Consider the following 17768-nt stretch of genomic DNA (forward strand, 5'->3'; position numbering starts at 1 on the left):
TTAAGGCTATAAATAACCATATGATTTGAGACTTGATCATAATAAGACTTTTCAAAAGTTCTAGGTCTTACAAATATTATTGTGTCCTAATTGTTCATGAAAATGACCGTTGCAAAACTAGCCGTTAACTAGCCGTTAAGGTACTTATTGCAGACACACTTATAAATATCAACTATCAATGACTCTACAACTCCACTTCAACTCTTGTTTCTCACCTCGAAAGAGAATTAAAAATTACATTTCTAAATATGGCTAGAAATTTTGATGATATGTTTAATGAGGCTTTGTATGGCAAAAGAAGACGGCAAGATAACACAGTCATAGATAATTGGATCGATGAGTGTTTACTCCAAGATTCAGAAGAAGAAGATATCAATAGAAGCTCTAACCCAATTACTCGTAGATGGATCAACAGAGATCGAGAAGCAGGACATGATCGCCTTTTTCAAGATTACTTTGCAGATGAACCGGTGTATAATGCTGACATTTTCTGACGGAGATTTTGAATGAGAAGACATGTGTTCATTCGGATAATAGATGCTCTCTCAAACGTCTATCCGTATTTCCAACAGAGGGTTGATGCATCTGGAAGAAGAGGCTTGTCGCCACTCCAGAAATGTACCGCTGCGATACGGATGTTAGCATATGGCATAGGAGCTGGTGCTGTTGATGATTATGTGCGCATAGGCGAGAGCACTACAATTGAATGCTTGGAAAAATTTGTTGAAGGTGTCATTTCGGTGTTCGAGGATGAATACTTGCAAAAACCCAAACCAAATGACGTACAACGCCTGCTACAAATGGCGGAGGGTCGTGGCTTCCCTGGGATGTTGGGTAGCATTGACTGCATGCATTAGCAATGGAAAAATTGTCCAAAGGCGTGGAAAGATATGTACATGAGTGGTTATCGTGGGGTTGCAACCATAGTACTTGAGGTTGTAGCATCTTCAGACCTTTGGATATGGCATGTGTTCTTTGGAGTTTCTGGTTCAAATAACGATATCAACGTGTTAGACGGTTCTCCAGTGTTCGATGATATTCTAAACGATCATGCTCCGGAGGTAAATTATACTATTAATGGTAATAATTATACTATGGGATACTATTTAGCAGATGGTATTTATCCTGAGTGGGCCACATTTGTCAAATCAATCTCAAAGCCACAAGGGGAGAAACGCAAGTTATTTGCACAATACCAAGAAGGGCAAAGAAAAGATGTGGAGCGAGCATTCGGAGTGTTGCAAGCACGCTTTGCAATTATACGTGGTCCAGCTCGTTTTTGGGAAAAGAAGAAGCTTGCCAACATAATGAGAGCTTGTATTATATTGCATAATATGATTGTTGAGGATGAAAGAGACACTTATGCAGGAAAATTTGCTCAAGGCTTAGAGTATGATGATGTCGAAAATGGCTTATCACAACCTCAGCTGGGAGAAGAAGATTTCGCACCATACCATCAATTTCTCCAAAGAAATGCCCAACTTCGAAATAGGCAGCAGCATAGACAATTGAAAGAGGACTTGATGGAACACATATGGTAATTTCACAATGCTTGTCGTCAACTATAAAGCTTAATTGTGTTTTTCTTTGCATTAAGTAATTTTACAAATTAGTGTAACCCCGAATTATATATTATGTATTATTATTATTATATATGAATTTATTTAATATTAATATCTTTTAATAGTGAACTATTTTTAAATTTAATAAATTTAAATTATATTATTAAAAAAATTAATTACATTAATTTCAAGTATTTTAATTAATTAATTAATTAAGTGGGACCACAACAGGGACTAAAGTTAGTTCCTCCTAATGGAGAAGAGAGAGATGTTTTGAGTTCCTATTTACTGTTTATGACGCAAAAGTTGATGTGGAGTTACTTTTTATGACAGGTGGGCCATAAACAAGAACTGGGATGAGTTCCCTGCTGGAGATGGTCTCATTTAATACCACCCCCAAACTTACACCTACAAGTTACCAAGCCAAAAAAATAGTTTATGTCCAACAACTCCAAACTCACTTTTACACGTTACTTTATCCATTACTCCTCGACTAGACAACTACGTTTCTGAGCCGGTTATTTGTGAGAATATATTCATAAAAGTAGGATTATTTTGGTCCTTCTATCATTCACTATAAGACAAATAGAGCATTGGTAACTTATTCGTACAAGACATACGATATTCCACTCATTTGAAAAGGTATACGGGATAATTTTCCAATAGAATAATATATATATATATATATATATATATATATATATATATATATATATATATATATACACTTAGACACATTACAATTTTTCCTAATAATAATAAAAAAATTTAGAAAATGAATAAGATTAGTTACCGTGATGCCAAAATTATCAGTTCACTCGCACTCTTTCATTCGTTAAGCAACCTAGATACCACAGTCATTACTGTTTAGTTAAATGTGTGATTGTACTACTTTATTAGTTTAACCGAACACATGATTCGGACATAACAAACTTAATAGACATGAAAGTAAAAACTTTTTTAAAATAATATTACTTACGAGCCTTTACTCTGTTGTGGCAGGTCAGACGGTTCCACGATACGAAACTTAGATATCCGAGGTACAGTGATTTCACTAGAATTGTAGAAAGTTTGTGTTCTAACATTTGTTCAATGAATATAGCCTGTGTGACATAAAATATGGTTGGATACTGTGTAGTGTAAGCAATGTAATGGGTTGATTTTTATTACCTGTCTAAAATGGTTAGATTATAAAAAATTTAAAAATTATTAATTCGATAGTGTTAACAAATGAACCTTAATTTCGAATTAAACAAACTACTAAATCACTTACAAATCGAATATAGCAATGATCTTAAAATACAAACTCAAATCGTAATTTCAAACGATGTGGTGTTTTTTTGTTCGTTATATACAAAACATTCAAAATTAATAAAGAATAAAAGTTGAAAAACTAATTTTACTTTTAAAAAAATAAAATTGGACTACTTACCATAGTTTCAACTGATAATAGCCTACCATAGTTTCTGTCTGGTATTTTACAAGAATCAAGTACAAAGATCTTTTCTTTTTTCATGTCTACAATCATCAGGAACCAATGCTCATTGAGGTCGTTGATGGGGACAAAAATCTACTTATTTACAAAATAATGAGGATTGTGAGTCTATGCTATTAAGATAAACATACAATTTGGATTAAATAAATCATATTTTATTTACTAAAAATTAAAGAACTTACCCATGACAAATACTCAATCTTATACATGTAGTTATCTGCATATTGTTCTCTTAGTTGATTGGGTGGTCTGGATCATGTAAGTGTTAGTTGCTGATTATATTGTCATAAAAAAACATGACATCAAATTATTCATATGCTTCTTGAAACTTAAACCAAACAAAATATCAAATACAAATTTTCTCGGGGTATTTTTGTTCTGAAACTTACCGAAAAGGTTGTTGGCAGAAATCATACGGATGACAATTTGTTAAGCTTTTTATGCTCTGGTGTGAAAATGCAAGTAAGAGAATCTATAACCTACAAACGAATACATTTGTATATTTTTAATCTTACGATACATAACATTAACATTTTGTACTTTTCATGTTAAATAATAAAAATAAATATTTACATCTTGGATGACTTGTTCTCCTGGAATTAACGTGGCTAAACTTTCTCTATTTACATATGAGGTACGAGTTGACACCAGTACTTCATCCCTATACGACTACAAATGCAAATATTTAGTTAAGAAAATTGTTGTTACCAAAGTATAAAATAGACTTGCATCAAATCGAATAGTGTTATAAGGATTTACCGATTAACTTGGAACTTTAAATCCGAGCAAAAAATGAGCGGCACAAGCAAGCTCATCTGTCGTTAGAATCATGTCCTTCGGTGGTCTAAAATTAATAGGCATCCACCGCAAACACGAAGTCATCATCATTTGTAATTAAACAATAAAATTAAAAACAGTAATACTAAACAATGTCATTACAATACAAGTTCATATTTTTTACACAAACCTGTGGAATTTTCAGGCCACATGAACATCGCGGCAACGCAAATGATGAGGTACCCTTTTTACCAATATATATTCCCATATTTGAATTCCAATCATATTCAGATGATCTTCGTGGGGAGACATTTGGTTTGAAGAGATCTTTGAGAGTAACATCGTTTGCGTGCATATCAGAATTATTGCTAGGTAAGAATTTGTGTAGGGTGGGTTGTACAATGGTTTTATGACATTCGTTGGATCGAATGAATTTGCTCATTATTTTATCTATGTCAACTTTTTATCAGTTTTTGAATTATTGATATTTGTCATGTTATTAATAGCTAAATTTTCTATGTGCGGATTGTCCGATCTAGTTCTATTAACAGCGTACAATGGATAAGCCATTTGTGTTTGTTTTTCGAGGATTTTCATCAGAGAGGTTATGGCTGTTGTCATCTTATCAACTGCATTAGTAAAAATAATTTCACGCTCGTGGTGGTACTGGTTGTATTTGGGTGGTGAGTGAGCTTCAACGTGTTGAGATTGGTTTTTGTTAAGGGGTGAGTTCACCTCCTTTTGTTTCTTGTTACCCGTATTTAAACTTTCATGAAAGCTGTATTATAAATGTTGCACATAACACACAAATTACGAACATATATTTAAAGCATCAACAGATACAAAATAATTAATGTATGATACAAGACATTTAAAAAGTCCTATTTTGCATGGTTCTGAAAACTGAACCGGACCGGTCAGTTCAACCAGAAAAATGGGAACCGGTCACCTAGCCGGTCCGGGTAAGGTCAGAATTCGCCTGGCAAAAAATCGATGAGAAAACCGGTCGAATCGGCGACTAACCAGTGAACCGGGAGAACCGTATGGTTTTTTAGCGGTTTTTGGTTTGGATATTAAACTGCTAAATGACCTCGTTTTAAAGGTAATTAAAAAAAAAGCTAAACGCAACGAAGTGCAAACCCTAATCCTAATCTCAGTCTCACACTCTCACAAGACTCCAAGAGAAAGCACAGCAATCAGCATAGCCACCACGGGCAGAAGAGAAAGCACCCAGGGGCCACGATCAAGCAGCCCCTCTTCGCCATCCCACAGCCCCTCTTCGTCGTCGCCGAGCTCGCCTCCTCCTTCGTTACCGTTACTCGCCGTCGGTAATCCTCTGTTCTTATTCGTTTTCATGATTTGTTATCTGTGCTTGATTTTATAATTTTTTTGTTCATGATTTGTTATCTGTATTCATGTTTTGTTATCTGGATTCATGATTTGGTATCTGTTCATGATTTGTTATCTGGATTCATGATGAGGTCATCAGAAAAATTATGTTTGAGTTGCTGTTCATGATTTGGTATCTGTTCATGATTTGTTCATGATGAAATGAGTTGCTGCTTCATGATTTTGGTTGATGAATTATTTATTTGTTCATGCTGGATTACATGATTTTGGTTGCTGCTTCATGATTTCTTCTTTTAAAACAGGTGGTTGTAGAATCGGTTAAACCTTCCATCTCCAAAAAATGAAGTTAAAATAAAAAAATATGGCGTTGTCACCATTTTGCCTTCTTGTTCTGCATCGGTAATTTCCTGCTCCTCTGGTATTGAGATAAGCAGATGACTAGAAGACCCAAATGTTCATTACATCATGGTACCATTGGCGGGTTCATGTGGCAAACATGTTTAATGTTTTATGTGCATAACATCCTTGACCAGCAGCCATTCATAGCCTCGAAAGCAATGACATTGTTTTGGAAATTTTTTCGTTTAGCTTGCTTTATGTTTCTAACATTCTTTGGTACGTTTCCACATGTAATTCATGGTTAAACCTAATGCTTAGTTGCAAAACCTCATTATTTGTGCTAAATTGTGGTCTGCAGGACGAGGTGGAATGTTGAATGCGTTCCATTATTAACAATCTATTATAACGAGTCACCTTCATTGTACTTCTGATTTGGATAATATAATCAAATCTCAGTTGAACAACAACGTGAGTGTTCTTAGTTGGAACACTTAATGATAATTATGATTTTTGATGAGTTGCACCTTTGATTAGTTGAAAACTTGCTAGTAATTGTTTCTTTTGAATGTAGAACATATGGGTTTGTCATTATGTGCATTTTTTTTGTTTAGTTATAAACTTTGATGTTTAAAGTTGTTTGTGAACCTCTAATATTAAGTAATGGATAATTTATGTGAAATTTTAAATTTTATTAAGTTAGAAATTATTGAATTTATATATTTAAAATTATTTTTAGGTTTTTTAATAATTTTATTTAATATTTAATTAAACCGGTTGAACCCCGGTTGAACCCCGATCGAACCAGTGAATCATTGAACCAGTGACCTCACCAATTTTTTTACCGGTCTGGTTCTTGCAACCTTGCTATTTTGAACTAATCTTAAATCATATATTTATTTATAGTTTAATGTAAGATACAAAACTTTTAAAAAGTCCTATTTTAAACTAATCTCAAATCATATATTTATTTACAGTTTCAATTTCAAAAATTCTTTTTAATGTAAGATACAAGACTTTTAAAAAGTCTTACTTTTGAAATTGAAACTGTAAATAAATATATGATTTGAGATTAGTTCAAAATAGGACTTTTTAAAAATCTTGTATCTTTCATTCCTAGGACTTTTTAAAAGTCTTGTATCTTACAATTAATAAACCCTAATATCATATTCTAAAGAGTACATAAAATTTAATGAAAATTAATTCGTATAAAAAATTTATCACAAAGAAGGTACTTTATTTTTTTCTTTTTAACTAAAAAAATACAGTTTATATCTTTTAAGCATTACAATATCGAAAATAATAAAATTAAAAGCATAAACATATAAATAGTTTTTATTCTAATATATGCATAGTCATAAACATGGAACATATATGAGTAGTGTAGCTTTTTGAAGTTGAAAAAATGATTACATCATTCTTCACGAAACATACGCTAAAATATTAATCTAATACATTTTTCAATGAGTTATGTTGCAGAATAATTATTACACAGGGATGAGTGATTCATGATTTAAAAATTGTAATTAAAAACAATCTACAAAATTTGGGAAAATGTTTAAAATCTTGTACTAAAGATATGTACTAATAAATAATAAAACGGTTTTTTTCTATTATATTAAATAGTACGGGATAATAATTAAGAATTAAATTAATGTTAAGAAAAATAAAAAATTGGGCTTAGATCTATTATTCACATAGACCTATCATAATATAACGACCATATTCAGTTGTAGAATAAAGTTGGATCGGTTACCTTGATGATGTATCTATTATTTGTTTTAGCATTCTTTTCCTCTGCTTTGTCCTATTCTTGTCCATGACATTTATACAAGGCTCTGTCGATTCGCTTGTGACATTGATGGTAGATCTATCTCTTCCCTTGCTCGGCCTCCTACCTCTCCCTCTCGAAGACATGTTTTTGTGATAACAGTTGTAAGACCCAGAACTTTTGAAAAGTCTTATTATGATCAAGTCTCAAAATCATATGGTTATTTATAGCCTTAATTTCAGAAATTATTTTATTAAAGATAATTAAGGCAAGTTTTGATTTATTGGATTTGAGATAAGCTATGATTATTATCCAATTTTATAATTATTGGATTATTTTCTATATTTGAATTATAAAGTTGATAGTTATAAAATAATAATTATTTTATATGATTTGGATTGGATAAGTAATATTTTAAATATTAATACTGCTATTTTGGAAAATGAAGAAATTAAGTATATTATTTCTTATTATTTGATTTGGGCATTTTATTGAAAATAATTGTAGAGTTGATGAACAAATAGTATTTTATATATTATTATTATTGGATTAGAATTTATTTCTAATTACTATATTATCCCTATTTTTTAGTGAAATTACTAAAATGCCCCTAACCCTAATTTTTGAAAATGAAACCCTAACCTAGTGACCCGCTAACCGACCCGGTTTCCTTCACTCACACTCAGCAGCAGCAGCTGCTGCCCCTCTACCCTAGACACCCACATGCAGAGGCAAAAAGGAAAAGAAAGGAAGAAACAAACGAAGCAAAAGGAGGGGTTCAAAGAAGAGAAGAGGGGAAACAGAGAGGGGACTCGCGGATAGAGAGAGATGGAATCGCGTCCGCCGTTGACCCACACCCTGCCGTTCCGCGTGACTGTGCTGACGTCGCCGTCAGTTTTCCTTGTCGCCGATGATGGAGAACCAAGAGAGGGGTACGTGCGAAGAGAGGAAGGCGCCGTGTCTGCAGGTTGCCACCGTCGAATCCTCCTTGTCACCGCCGTTCGGATCAAGAACAGGAGAGGAAGGAGGCGCTGTTTGACCGCCGCACCTCGCCGTCGATCACCTTTGAACCGCGCTGAACCCAGGACTGCGAGCGTGAGGGATGCGATGCAGGAGCCCGACACGAGAAAGAAGGAGCGCGCGTGCTCGCGCGAGGGGAAGGCGACGCTGCTGTCATCGCCGTTGCTGAGCTGCCGTCGCCGTTCCTCCAGAACCGCCACCGCTGGGTCGCTGTGAAGAGGGGTCCGCTGCTGCGACGCCGCTGCTACTGTGGCTGTCGCGGTGTTCATCGCGTCGCTGGTCATCGCCGACTGTTCTGATGATGTCAATGGGTTCAGGCCGCCGCCGGTGTCGCTGCCGGAGAAGGGAGCTGCATCTCTGTGATTCTGACCGCCGGGGATGGTTCTGTGACTTCCGGGACCGCTGCCAGAGCTTCTGGCCATTTCTGTCGCTTGAGACCCTGCTGCCGTCGCCGGAAAAAGTATGCCGGTAAGGGTTTCGAATTTGTTTTTCGTTTCTTATGAGATTCTGGAGTTTTATTGTTGCGGCATGTTGGTTTCAGTCACCGTTGCCGGAGTCGGGTCACCGCAGCCGCTGGAGGTGGCTGCCGGGGCTACCGCCAAACCGGTTCAGAGACCACTGCTGTTTCGGTTCAGCCGCTCTTTCTTTAGTTCGGTAAGCGTTTCGATTTGAAAGCCCTTTAGTTACCGTTCTGTTATCATACGCTGAGGTTTGTGGCGTTAATTGCTATAAGATTGAGTTTCGGTTGTTGTATGTTGCGATTAGAGTTGTTGAGACTGTTGCGAAAGTGGCTTGGAGCTGAGGTTTTGGTTGCCGCCAGTTCGGTTTGAGACAAAAAGGACTTGATGAGGCATTTGGGTTATGGATTTGCATTTTGAGGTAGGGGCGCTTTCCGAAAACTACAGTTTATTATTGGAATTATTACATATGGATACTGATGTGAGATATGGTGTAATTAGTGATTGTATCAGCCTTATGTATTATTTGATTGACTCGAACGATTATGGATGTTGGCTTGGCTGAATTGTTGTGTGGCTTGTGAAATGTAATGTTTGAAGTTGATTCTTTAAATATTTGAAATGAGTTTAATCCGTTGAGGATTGGTTTGAATTGAGTCAATTATTTGATGATGTGAAAGATAGAATGCTCTTGAAATCCAGCCTAGGTCGCTTTAATTGCTCTGGTTTTGATAAATGATTTATTGCGGAACCGATTCTTTAAAGCTTTATAAATGAGTTAAATCGGTTGATATTGAGTTGATTTTTGAAATGGTTTCCTTGAGGTATGCCATTGAGGCGACTGTTGGATTTAGCTTGCTTTTGAATTGATTTATGGTTTTGAGCTGTTGAAAAGGAATGAGAAACGGTTTAGTTGGGACCCGAACCGGGTGGCAAAAGTCCAAGTTTTAGGGGAGGTGCTGCCGAAATTTCTATAAAATCCGAGTCTTTATTGAAATGTTGTCTGGAAAATGATGAGTTAAAGACTTTTGCTATTTTATTTGAATTATCAAGAAAAGGATGATTCATGCTTTCGAAATGAGTTAGTAAAGAGGAAATTGTGATTTAGTCTTGCTTCTTAAGAAAGGCATTGTATCTCTTTCAAGAGAAAGTTATTTAGATGAAACTTGTGTTTTAAAGCTGATTGAATGCGAAAAGGGTTTATGCCTTTGAATTTGACTTGGGGGTTTCAATTAAAGAAGTTTCAATGACTTTGAAAGAACCTGAATGTCTATTGACAAGTTTTATTTTGAAATGTTTTGAGAAAGGTTTTAAGTACTCTTTGAACTCTGAACTTTTGCAAGACTAAAACAATTTTGAACAGTTGAAACGCTTTAGAATTTATCATGGGGGTTGAAGCTGGTTTTGCCTAAGTAAAGGAAACGGCTTTGAAAGAAGTAAATGATTACGTGACTCGGTTTGGCTTAGATCCTATTTTATTACTCAAATCGGAAAGCCAAGGTTTTAATGATTTTAAATGAATTCGGCGAAATGAGTTATGCTATTCTCCCCTAAAGACTTGAGACTCTGTCAAGAAACTTTGTTATAAAATCCCATTGTGGGATGGGTGATTTTGAATGTTCCCAAAATAAATCTTTAACTTTCCATGGTTTTGGAAGTTTTGGAAAGAGAATGCCGAGAGTGGCTTTGTTTTAAAAAGGGAACTCACTTTGAGTAAATTTGGCTTGTGAGCCTGAGATGATTTGAGAAATGAGATCTTTAAAGCCAAGGCTAAAAAGAGTTGAAATTTGATTTCAAAGTGAAATGGCTTGAGAAAAGTGATTTATGGCTTAAATGCCGGTTTTATGAATTTGATGATGTTGAATGGTGGAAGTGTTGCTTTGTTGTGAGCCGGAATGGCCGTGTATGCTATTGAACTATGGCTGATTGTCGAATGAGTTGTGAGTCGTATGGCTGATTATGAATTATGAACTTAAGCCGAAGGGCTGTATTTATTGATAAATTGGATGGTTCTGGATTGAACCGTGAGCCGGATGGCTGAGATGGATGGTGATCCATGGTTGAGTATAAATGCATGTATGCAATCGAATGAATTGTGAATTTAAGTCGGATGGCTGAGATGAATGTTGTATGCGAGTATGCTTGTGTTTTCTCTCTGGTTGTAAGGGTGACAGGGCACCGATACCCTCTAATGGCGACAGGGCGCAGATACCCTCTAATGGCGACAGGGCGCAGATACCCTCTAATGATAATAAAGCGCAACAGAGAGACTGTGTCCGGGTTAGCTACCGAACACGTCGGGTTGGCTTGGTAATCGACAGATGATATCATCAGCCACTAGGGACAGGCATGCATCATATGCATTTATGTGACATTGTTTGGGTGTGTATATTATACTTGGTTTGCCTATGTGACTAATTGCTAATTGTTCTACTTGCAATAACTGTTTGTTTGTGCTTGCATCCTTCTATTTGTGTTTGCTACTGGGACTCTGTTGGACTGTGGTGATTGGTTGCTGGTTGGATTGTTTGGGCCTAGGGCCGTGGTTGGAATGAGGTGAATCGATGGTTGATTTCACTTTTGTGTTTCTGGTTTGGAATAAAATTATGAAAGGCTATTTTGGTTCCGCATAGATAAACCGTTTTGAAAGGCTTTTGAGTTTTTGAGAATTGAACCGTTCTTCTTTCCGAAAAGATTTCCGACTTTACTTTCATTGTAAACCGTTGTTTTTGAAAGGAGGCATAAGACGGTTATGAATCACTGGTGCGGTTATCTTCATGTATCCTATTACAGTAATTCCCAAAAACCCTCTACTGAGAACCCTTTCGAGGATGATGTTCTCACCCCCTTACATTTTTCCCCTTTCAGGATATGGGCGCAGAAGTTACGAAGAGCTTATTTAATTGTTGTTGTGATGCTCTGTATTGTTTTAGTTATGGTTTACTGCACCCTCGCCTTTATCTTGATATAATCTGTAAGAGGGATAGGAATTGTATTGTATTATGTTTGTAATATTATTTATATATATTTATGTATATATATGGATGTACTCTTTATGAGTTTTTGTAAGTTGTATGGTATTTATGGATGTACGTTATCGAACGAAAGTATCTTTGGGAGCGGTATTGCGGTTTAAAGTTTTAAACAGGCTCATATTTTAGTATTAATTAATATAAGTGTCGTCATAATGTCCGAACTATCAGAGTCGCGCAGCCGGAAGTGCGAGCTTTGGTAGTTAGGGTGTTACAACAGTTAATTCAAGTTAAAATTAACTAAGATTTATCTCATACGAATAGCTAAATTATAAAAACTTTTGACTATCTATGATCTAGGTGCCCCGAATTTATAAGGGCTAATGATTGAGTATATTCTAGAAATTATAATTTCAAATATTGAATTTTGTACAAATCAATTTTAAAGTTACAAAATCCAATTTGTTTTCAATCTACATAATGTTGCCCACATTTGAAAAATACACTTAATTATCAAATTTAAGTGATATTTTTTTGTTTTAAATTTACTTAAAATATCTTATTCAAATATTGCAGCTTGATAAAAGTATGTTGATTATTATTGAAAGCTACGATTTATTTTCTGTTACAATATTTTTTGTTCAACCGGGAACCGGCGAATTAAACGATCTGGTCCAATGTATGAAACCGCCAAATTAAATAGCGTTTGAAAACTGTTGAACCGGCCGGTTACCTGCAGATTGGACCGGATCAGGAATCGACAGGTTCTTATAAAACGTTGTCGTTTTGAGTTTTAACAAAAAAAAGAAAAAAGAAAAAGAAATAAACGCTTAAACGCGTCACCCTAACCCACCCCTTTGCCCCGTGCCCCTTCCCCTAATACCCCCCTCTTTGTGAAGAATTGAAAAGCTTAGATTGAAAAATGAAAACATAGTGTTCTACATTTAACAAAAAATTAGGGTTCTGCCGCCACCGTCTATCATTGTCGGCACCTCCGTGGCCTCCTCCTTCCCTATGTCTCGAACCCAGCAATTCTCTTGTTGCTCGGCACGTTGTTTGGCTGAGGGTTGGATCTGCTCACCGTGTATTGTTAATTTTTTTTGTTAAAAATGGATTTGTTACTCCGCTGCTGCTCTTTTTAATTGATGAGGAAGTGAGTATGCTGCTTTTAAATTTTAATTGATATATTTACTGATTTTTGGTTTAAGGTGATTAATTGTTGCTGCTTTTTTATTTTTGTTGCTAATTGGTCTTGATTCTTGGATGTTGTTCAGTATGTTTTGGTGTTGGTAATGGTATTTTTGATTGGGACCTGTTGAGAGATGATGGTAGTGTGTTGCCTTATTGATTTTAGCTATGGAATTATGGATGACTAATTGATATTTGGCTTTGCTGCTGTTGCTGTTTTTAACTTTGTGAATGATTTATTGATTTCAACCACTCCACCTTCTCCAACCTTAGCCTCTCTTCGAGCCACTGCCACCGCCCGTCCGTCGATCTCGCCCGCCGTCAGTGCTTTCCAACTCCTGCTTTCTTATTCTTTTTTCCTGGGTTCCTTGAAAATAAGATTTGGTTGAATTTTTTATTTTTATTTATTTTCTTAAGCAAATGTAGATATGCTGCAATTTTTTCTAACTCCTATTAGTTAGTTCTGATATGAGGGTCTTTGTTTGTTCTACCAACAACAAAAAATATAAACAAAAAAAATTAAATACTCATGCCAAAAATACTCATGCTAAAAATTAAATATATCAATTTCTATTGTTATCGAATAATAACTTAATCGCCGTTTTGAAATTTTAAAATAATTAATTCGTTTCATTCAGTTGAAATTAGTTGACATTAAATTATTTGATTAAAAACATTTATGAAGCAGCTGAAGCTATGATTCTCTTCTAATTTAGTTCGAATGCCACTTGAATACAGCCATGTGTTCAAAACGTATTTAGAGTTATCATGCTCTTCTAAATATAGTATACACTTTTATTTTTCAACAGTGATTTTTTTTAAGCAATAACAGGTACATGATTTGAATGAATTGGATAAATAGAAAAAAGTTACAAAATAGAGTTCATTATAAAGGTCCAATAATTTGTAAACATAATATTAATATTGCAATTAAGTCGTTTGTTAATTAATATAATATATTCTTCTGAAATGATAAAAATTATAAAAAATGGATGTTTAACTTTTTTTTTATTAAATGATCAATTTAGATTTTAATTTACGGTGAAATTGATCAGTTAATTTATCTGAATTATATTTAAAATTTAAAATAAAATTTGAAAGGCAACGTTTTTAAATTGAAATTTTAACGGTTTGCCACCTTGTGCAAAAAGTAACTTAAATTTGAATATTGTTAAAGGCCACCGAAAAAATCTTGTAACAAATTTTGTATGTGTGGTCGATGTAATTTAAAAATAAAAAGAGAAATCTAACTTAAACCTCCTATTGTTTAGAGAGTATAACTTTTTAAATTTCAAACGAGTATGTAAAACATTATAAATAACTGTTAGAGTAATGTGTGTAATATTCAGCTCTTTTATTAACTTGTTTTATTTTTTCCTGTTATCCACTCCTTTTCAGCACTCACGTTACGAATAACGTGACACCATGACTGGTCGTGCAACTAGGAGTAGTTCAAAGAGGTCGTAATGTAAATTTTTTTAATAATATTTTTGGTGCCCAATTTTATTTTATTTTAATTTTTTTTAATTTATTCGTTCCATACCATACCTTTTTTTATGTCCACTTGTTAGCAATTATTTATAAAATTTTATCTGATTGTTAACTTATTTAATTATCAATCTGACATTATTTATGTGTTTTTATTTTTTTTAGATTAAATTCAACGCAAAAAAAGAGATGGAAAAGAAAACCGCACAGAATGAAATCATCACCGTGCAAGATGCTGTTTGTGATATATCTTCTAGGTAAATCTCAATTATGTATTTCTGATTAAAATCACAAATTATGTAAAAAGTATCTAAATTGTATATAATTTGTTCCAGGTAGCATGTGTAACCTTTTATTTTTTAAAACCTACACCATCGTGGCAGCGCGATTTATATGCAACTAATTATTCCCCAACCTCTACTATAATTAACATGTAACAACCTATCCCACACTACCAAAGCACAAATCAAGAGAATATGCGTACCTTTGTGATAAAAATAATCCTATTAATTTTAAATTAAAATGTCGTGGTTCTAAAACATGATAAAAGTATATCATATTCAATTCTAAGGTTACTAACGAATGTACTTGATTGCTTTCAAAATGATTTACAATAACATGAGCGTTAATGATAATTTCAAAATTTATTATTTTGAACTAAATTAATAAAAAACAGCACATAAATGTAAGTTTTTTAACTACTAATTTACATATTTAAGTCGCAGTGTAATATAGTACATTTAGACAAAAGGCCGCCATTGCAATTCCACGTGTGGCTGCTACTATATACAATTCACATTTATTTTAATGTACGCATTAATTAAAGTATACTTTATTGCTTGGTTTTACATTTTTAGAAAAAATGATATCATATGTTCAGGATGAGATTGATCTTCATAATCGAATGTGAATCTTCTTATTAATATGTTCATCATTTGAATACTATCCAAAAACAAGAGTTACTTTAAGTTCAGAATATTATTAGATAGCTATATAATAAGTATCTTTCAAATTATGTAATGCATAAAAGTTATATCTTTCAATTTATCTTGAAAGCTTAAAATTAAAGTTAAATGGTATTAGTTCTTTTATTAAACACAGAAATAAACATCAAATGACTCAACAGTAGGTTCGATTAGAGAACAAAATATCCTATAATAAAAGAACGACTTAAGCTAAAAAATGCATAACAAAATATGACGTGTCTCAGCAAATATAAAATGGAATGAAAATAAAAAAAAACTTCAATCCTTTTGCAGTCGTGACTATTTTTGTAGTATATCTTTCATATATGCATGTGCCTTATCCATAACTTCTGACTTCTTCATATTGAATTCCTTGCTAACCAAGTCAATTGCTAGTCTCATCCTATCATTGTCATAGACCTAATAATTTTAAAAAGTACGAAGCAATATATATATATATTACATTTTTTCCTAATAATAATAAAAAATTTAGAAAATGAATAAGATTGGTTACCGTGATGCCAAAATTATCAGTCCACCCGCACTCTTTTATCCATTGAGCAACCTAGATACAGCAGTCATTACTGTTTATTTAAATGTGTGATTGTACTACTTTATCAGTTTAACTGAACACATGATTCGTACATAACAAACTTAATAAACATGCAAGTAAAATCTTTTTTAAAATAATATTACTTACGAGCCTTTCCTCTGTTGTGGCAGGTCAGACGGTTCCACGATACGAAACTTAGAAATCCGAGGTACAGTGATTTCACTAGAATTGTAGAAAGATTTGTGTTCTAACGTTTGTTCAATGAATATAGCCTGTGTGACATAAAATATGGTTGGATACTGTGTAGTGCAAGCAATGTAACGGGTTGATTTTTATTACCGGTCTAAAATGGTTAGATTATAAAAAATTTAAAAATTATTAATTTGATATTAGTGTTAGCAAATGAACCTTAATTTCAAATTAAACAAACTACTAAATCACTTACAAACCGAATATAGCAATGATGTTAAAATACAAATTCAAATCGTAATTTCGAACGATATGGTGTTTTTTTTTTGTTATATACAAAACATTCAAAATTAATAGAGAATAAAAGTTGAAAAATTAATTTTACTTTTAAAAAAATAAAACTAGACTACTTACCATAGTTTCAACTGATAATAGCCTACTATAGTTTCTATCTGGTATTTTACAAGAATCAAGCACAAAGATCTTTTCTTTTTTCATGTCTACGATCATCAGGAACTAATGCTCATTGAAGTCATTGATGGGGACAAAAATCTTATTTACAAAAGAATGAGGATTGTGAGTTTATGCTATTAAGATAAACATACAATTAGGATTAAATAAATCATATTTTATTTTCTAAAATTTAAACGACTTACCCTTGACAAGTACTCAATCTTATACATGTAGTTATCTGCATATTGTTCTCTTAGTTGATTGGGTGGTTTGGTCCATGTAAGTGCTAGTTGCTGATTATATTGTCATAAAAAAATATGACATAAAATTATTCATATGTTGCTTGAAACTTAAACAAAAAAAATATCAAATACAAATTTTCTCGGGGTATTTTTGTACTGAAACTTACCGAAAAGGTTGTTGGCAGAAATCATATGGATGACAATTTGTTAAGCTTTTTATGCTCTTGTGTGAGAATGCAAGTAAGGGAATCTATAACCTACAAACGAATACATTTGTATATTTTTAATCTTACAATACATATCATTAACATTTTGTACTTTTCATGTTAAATAATAAAAAATAAATATTTACATGTTGGATGATTTGTTCTCTTGGAATTAACGTGGCTAAACTTTCCCTATTTGCATATGAGGTACGAGTTGACATCAGTACTTCATCCCTTTACGAATACACATGCAAATATTTAGTTCAGGAAATTGTTGTTACCAAAGTATAAAATAGGCTTACATCAAATCGAATAGTGTTATAAGGATTTACCGATTAACTTGGAACTTTAAATTCGGGCCAAAAATATGAGCGGCACAAGCAAGCTCATCCGTCGTTAGAATCATGTCCTCCGATGGTTTAAAACTAATGGCACCCACTGCAAACACGAAGCCATCATCATGTGTAGTTAAACAATAAAATTAAAAACAGTAATACTAAACAATGTCATTACAATACAAGTTCATAGTTTTTTACACATACCTATGGAATTTTCGGGCCACATGAACGCCCCAGCAATGCAAATGATGAGGTACCCTTTTTACCAATATATATTCCCGTATTTGAATTCCAATCTAATTCAGATGATCCTCGTGGGGAGACATTTGGTTTGAAGAGATCCTTGAGAGTAACGTCGTTTGCGTGCTTATCAAAATTGTTGCTAGGGGAGAATTTGTGTAGGTT

General features: G+C 33.7%; 2 protein-coding genes across 2 annotated transcripts; both read left to right on the forward strand.

The window, feature by feature from the left end:
• Positions 1–248: 248 nt before the first annotated feature.
• LOC148581536 (uncharacterized) lies at positions 249–857 on the forward strand. The gene is made up of 2 exons (XM_088492448.1): positions 249–470; positions 573–857. Exons 1-2 carry the CDS (start codon positions 249–251, stop codon positions 855–857), a joined length of 507 nt encoding a protein of 168 aa, XP_088348574.1.
• Positions 858–896: 39 nt separating this feature from the next.
• LOC107620934 (uncharacterized) lies at positions 897–1950 on the forward strand. Its single transcript, XM_088492452.1, has 2 exons — positions 897–1537; positions 1896–1950. Exons 1-2 carry the CDS (start codon positions 897–899, stop codon positions 1948–1950), a joined length of 696 nt encoding a protein of 231 aa, XP_088348578.1.
• Positions 1951–17768: the final 15818 nt, after the last annotated feature.

The sequence above is a fragment of the Arachis ipaensis genome, chromosome B10, assembly GCF_059453495.1.
Source record: "Arachis ipaensis isolate K30076 ecotype BB chromosome B10, ASM5945349v1, whole genome shotgun sequence".
Lineage (NCBI taxonomy): Eukaryota > Viridiplantae > Streptophyta > Magnoliopsida > Fabales > Fabaceae > Arachis > Arachis ipaensis.

Coding starts and splice junctions, on each gene's coding strand:
- LOC148581536 (XM_088492448.1), top strand. CDS start 249: ATGGCTAGAAATTTTGATGATATGTTTAATGAGGCTTTGTATGGCAAA. Junction 471..572: donor ATTACTTTGCAGATGAACCG/GTGTATAATGCT, acceptor TATTTCCAACAG/AGGGTTGATGCATCTGGAAG.
- LOC107620934 (XM_088492452.1), top strand. CDS start 897: ATGAGTGGTTATCGTGGGGTTGCAACCATAGTACTTGAGGTTGTAGCA. Junction 1,538..1,895: donor GACTTGATGGAACACATATG/GTAATTTCACAA, acceptor TTTTTATGACAG/GTGGGCCATAAACAAGAACT.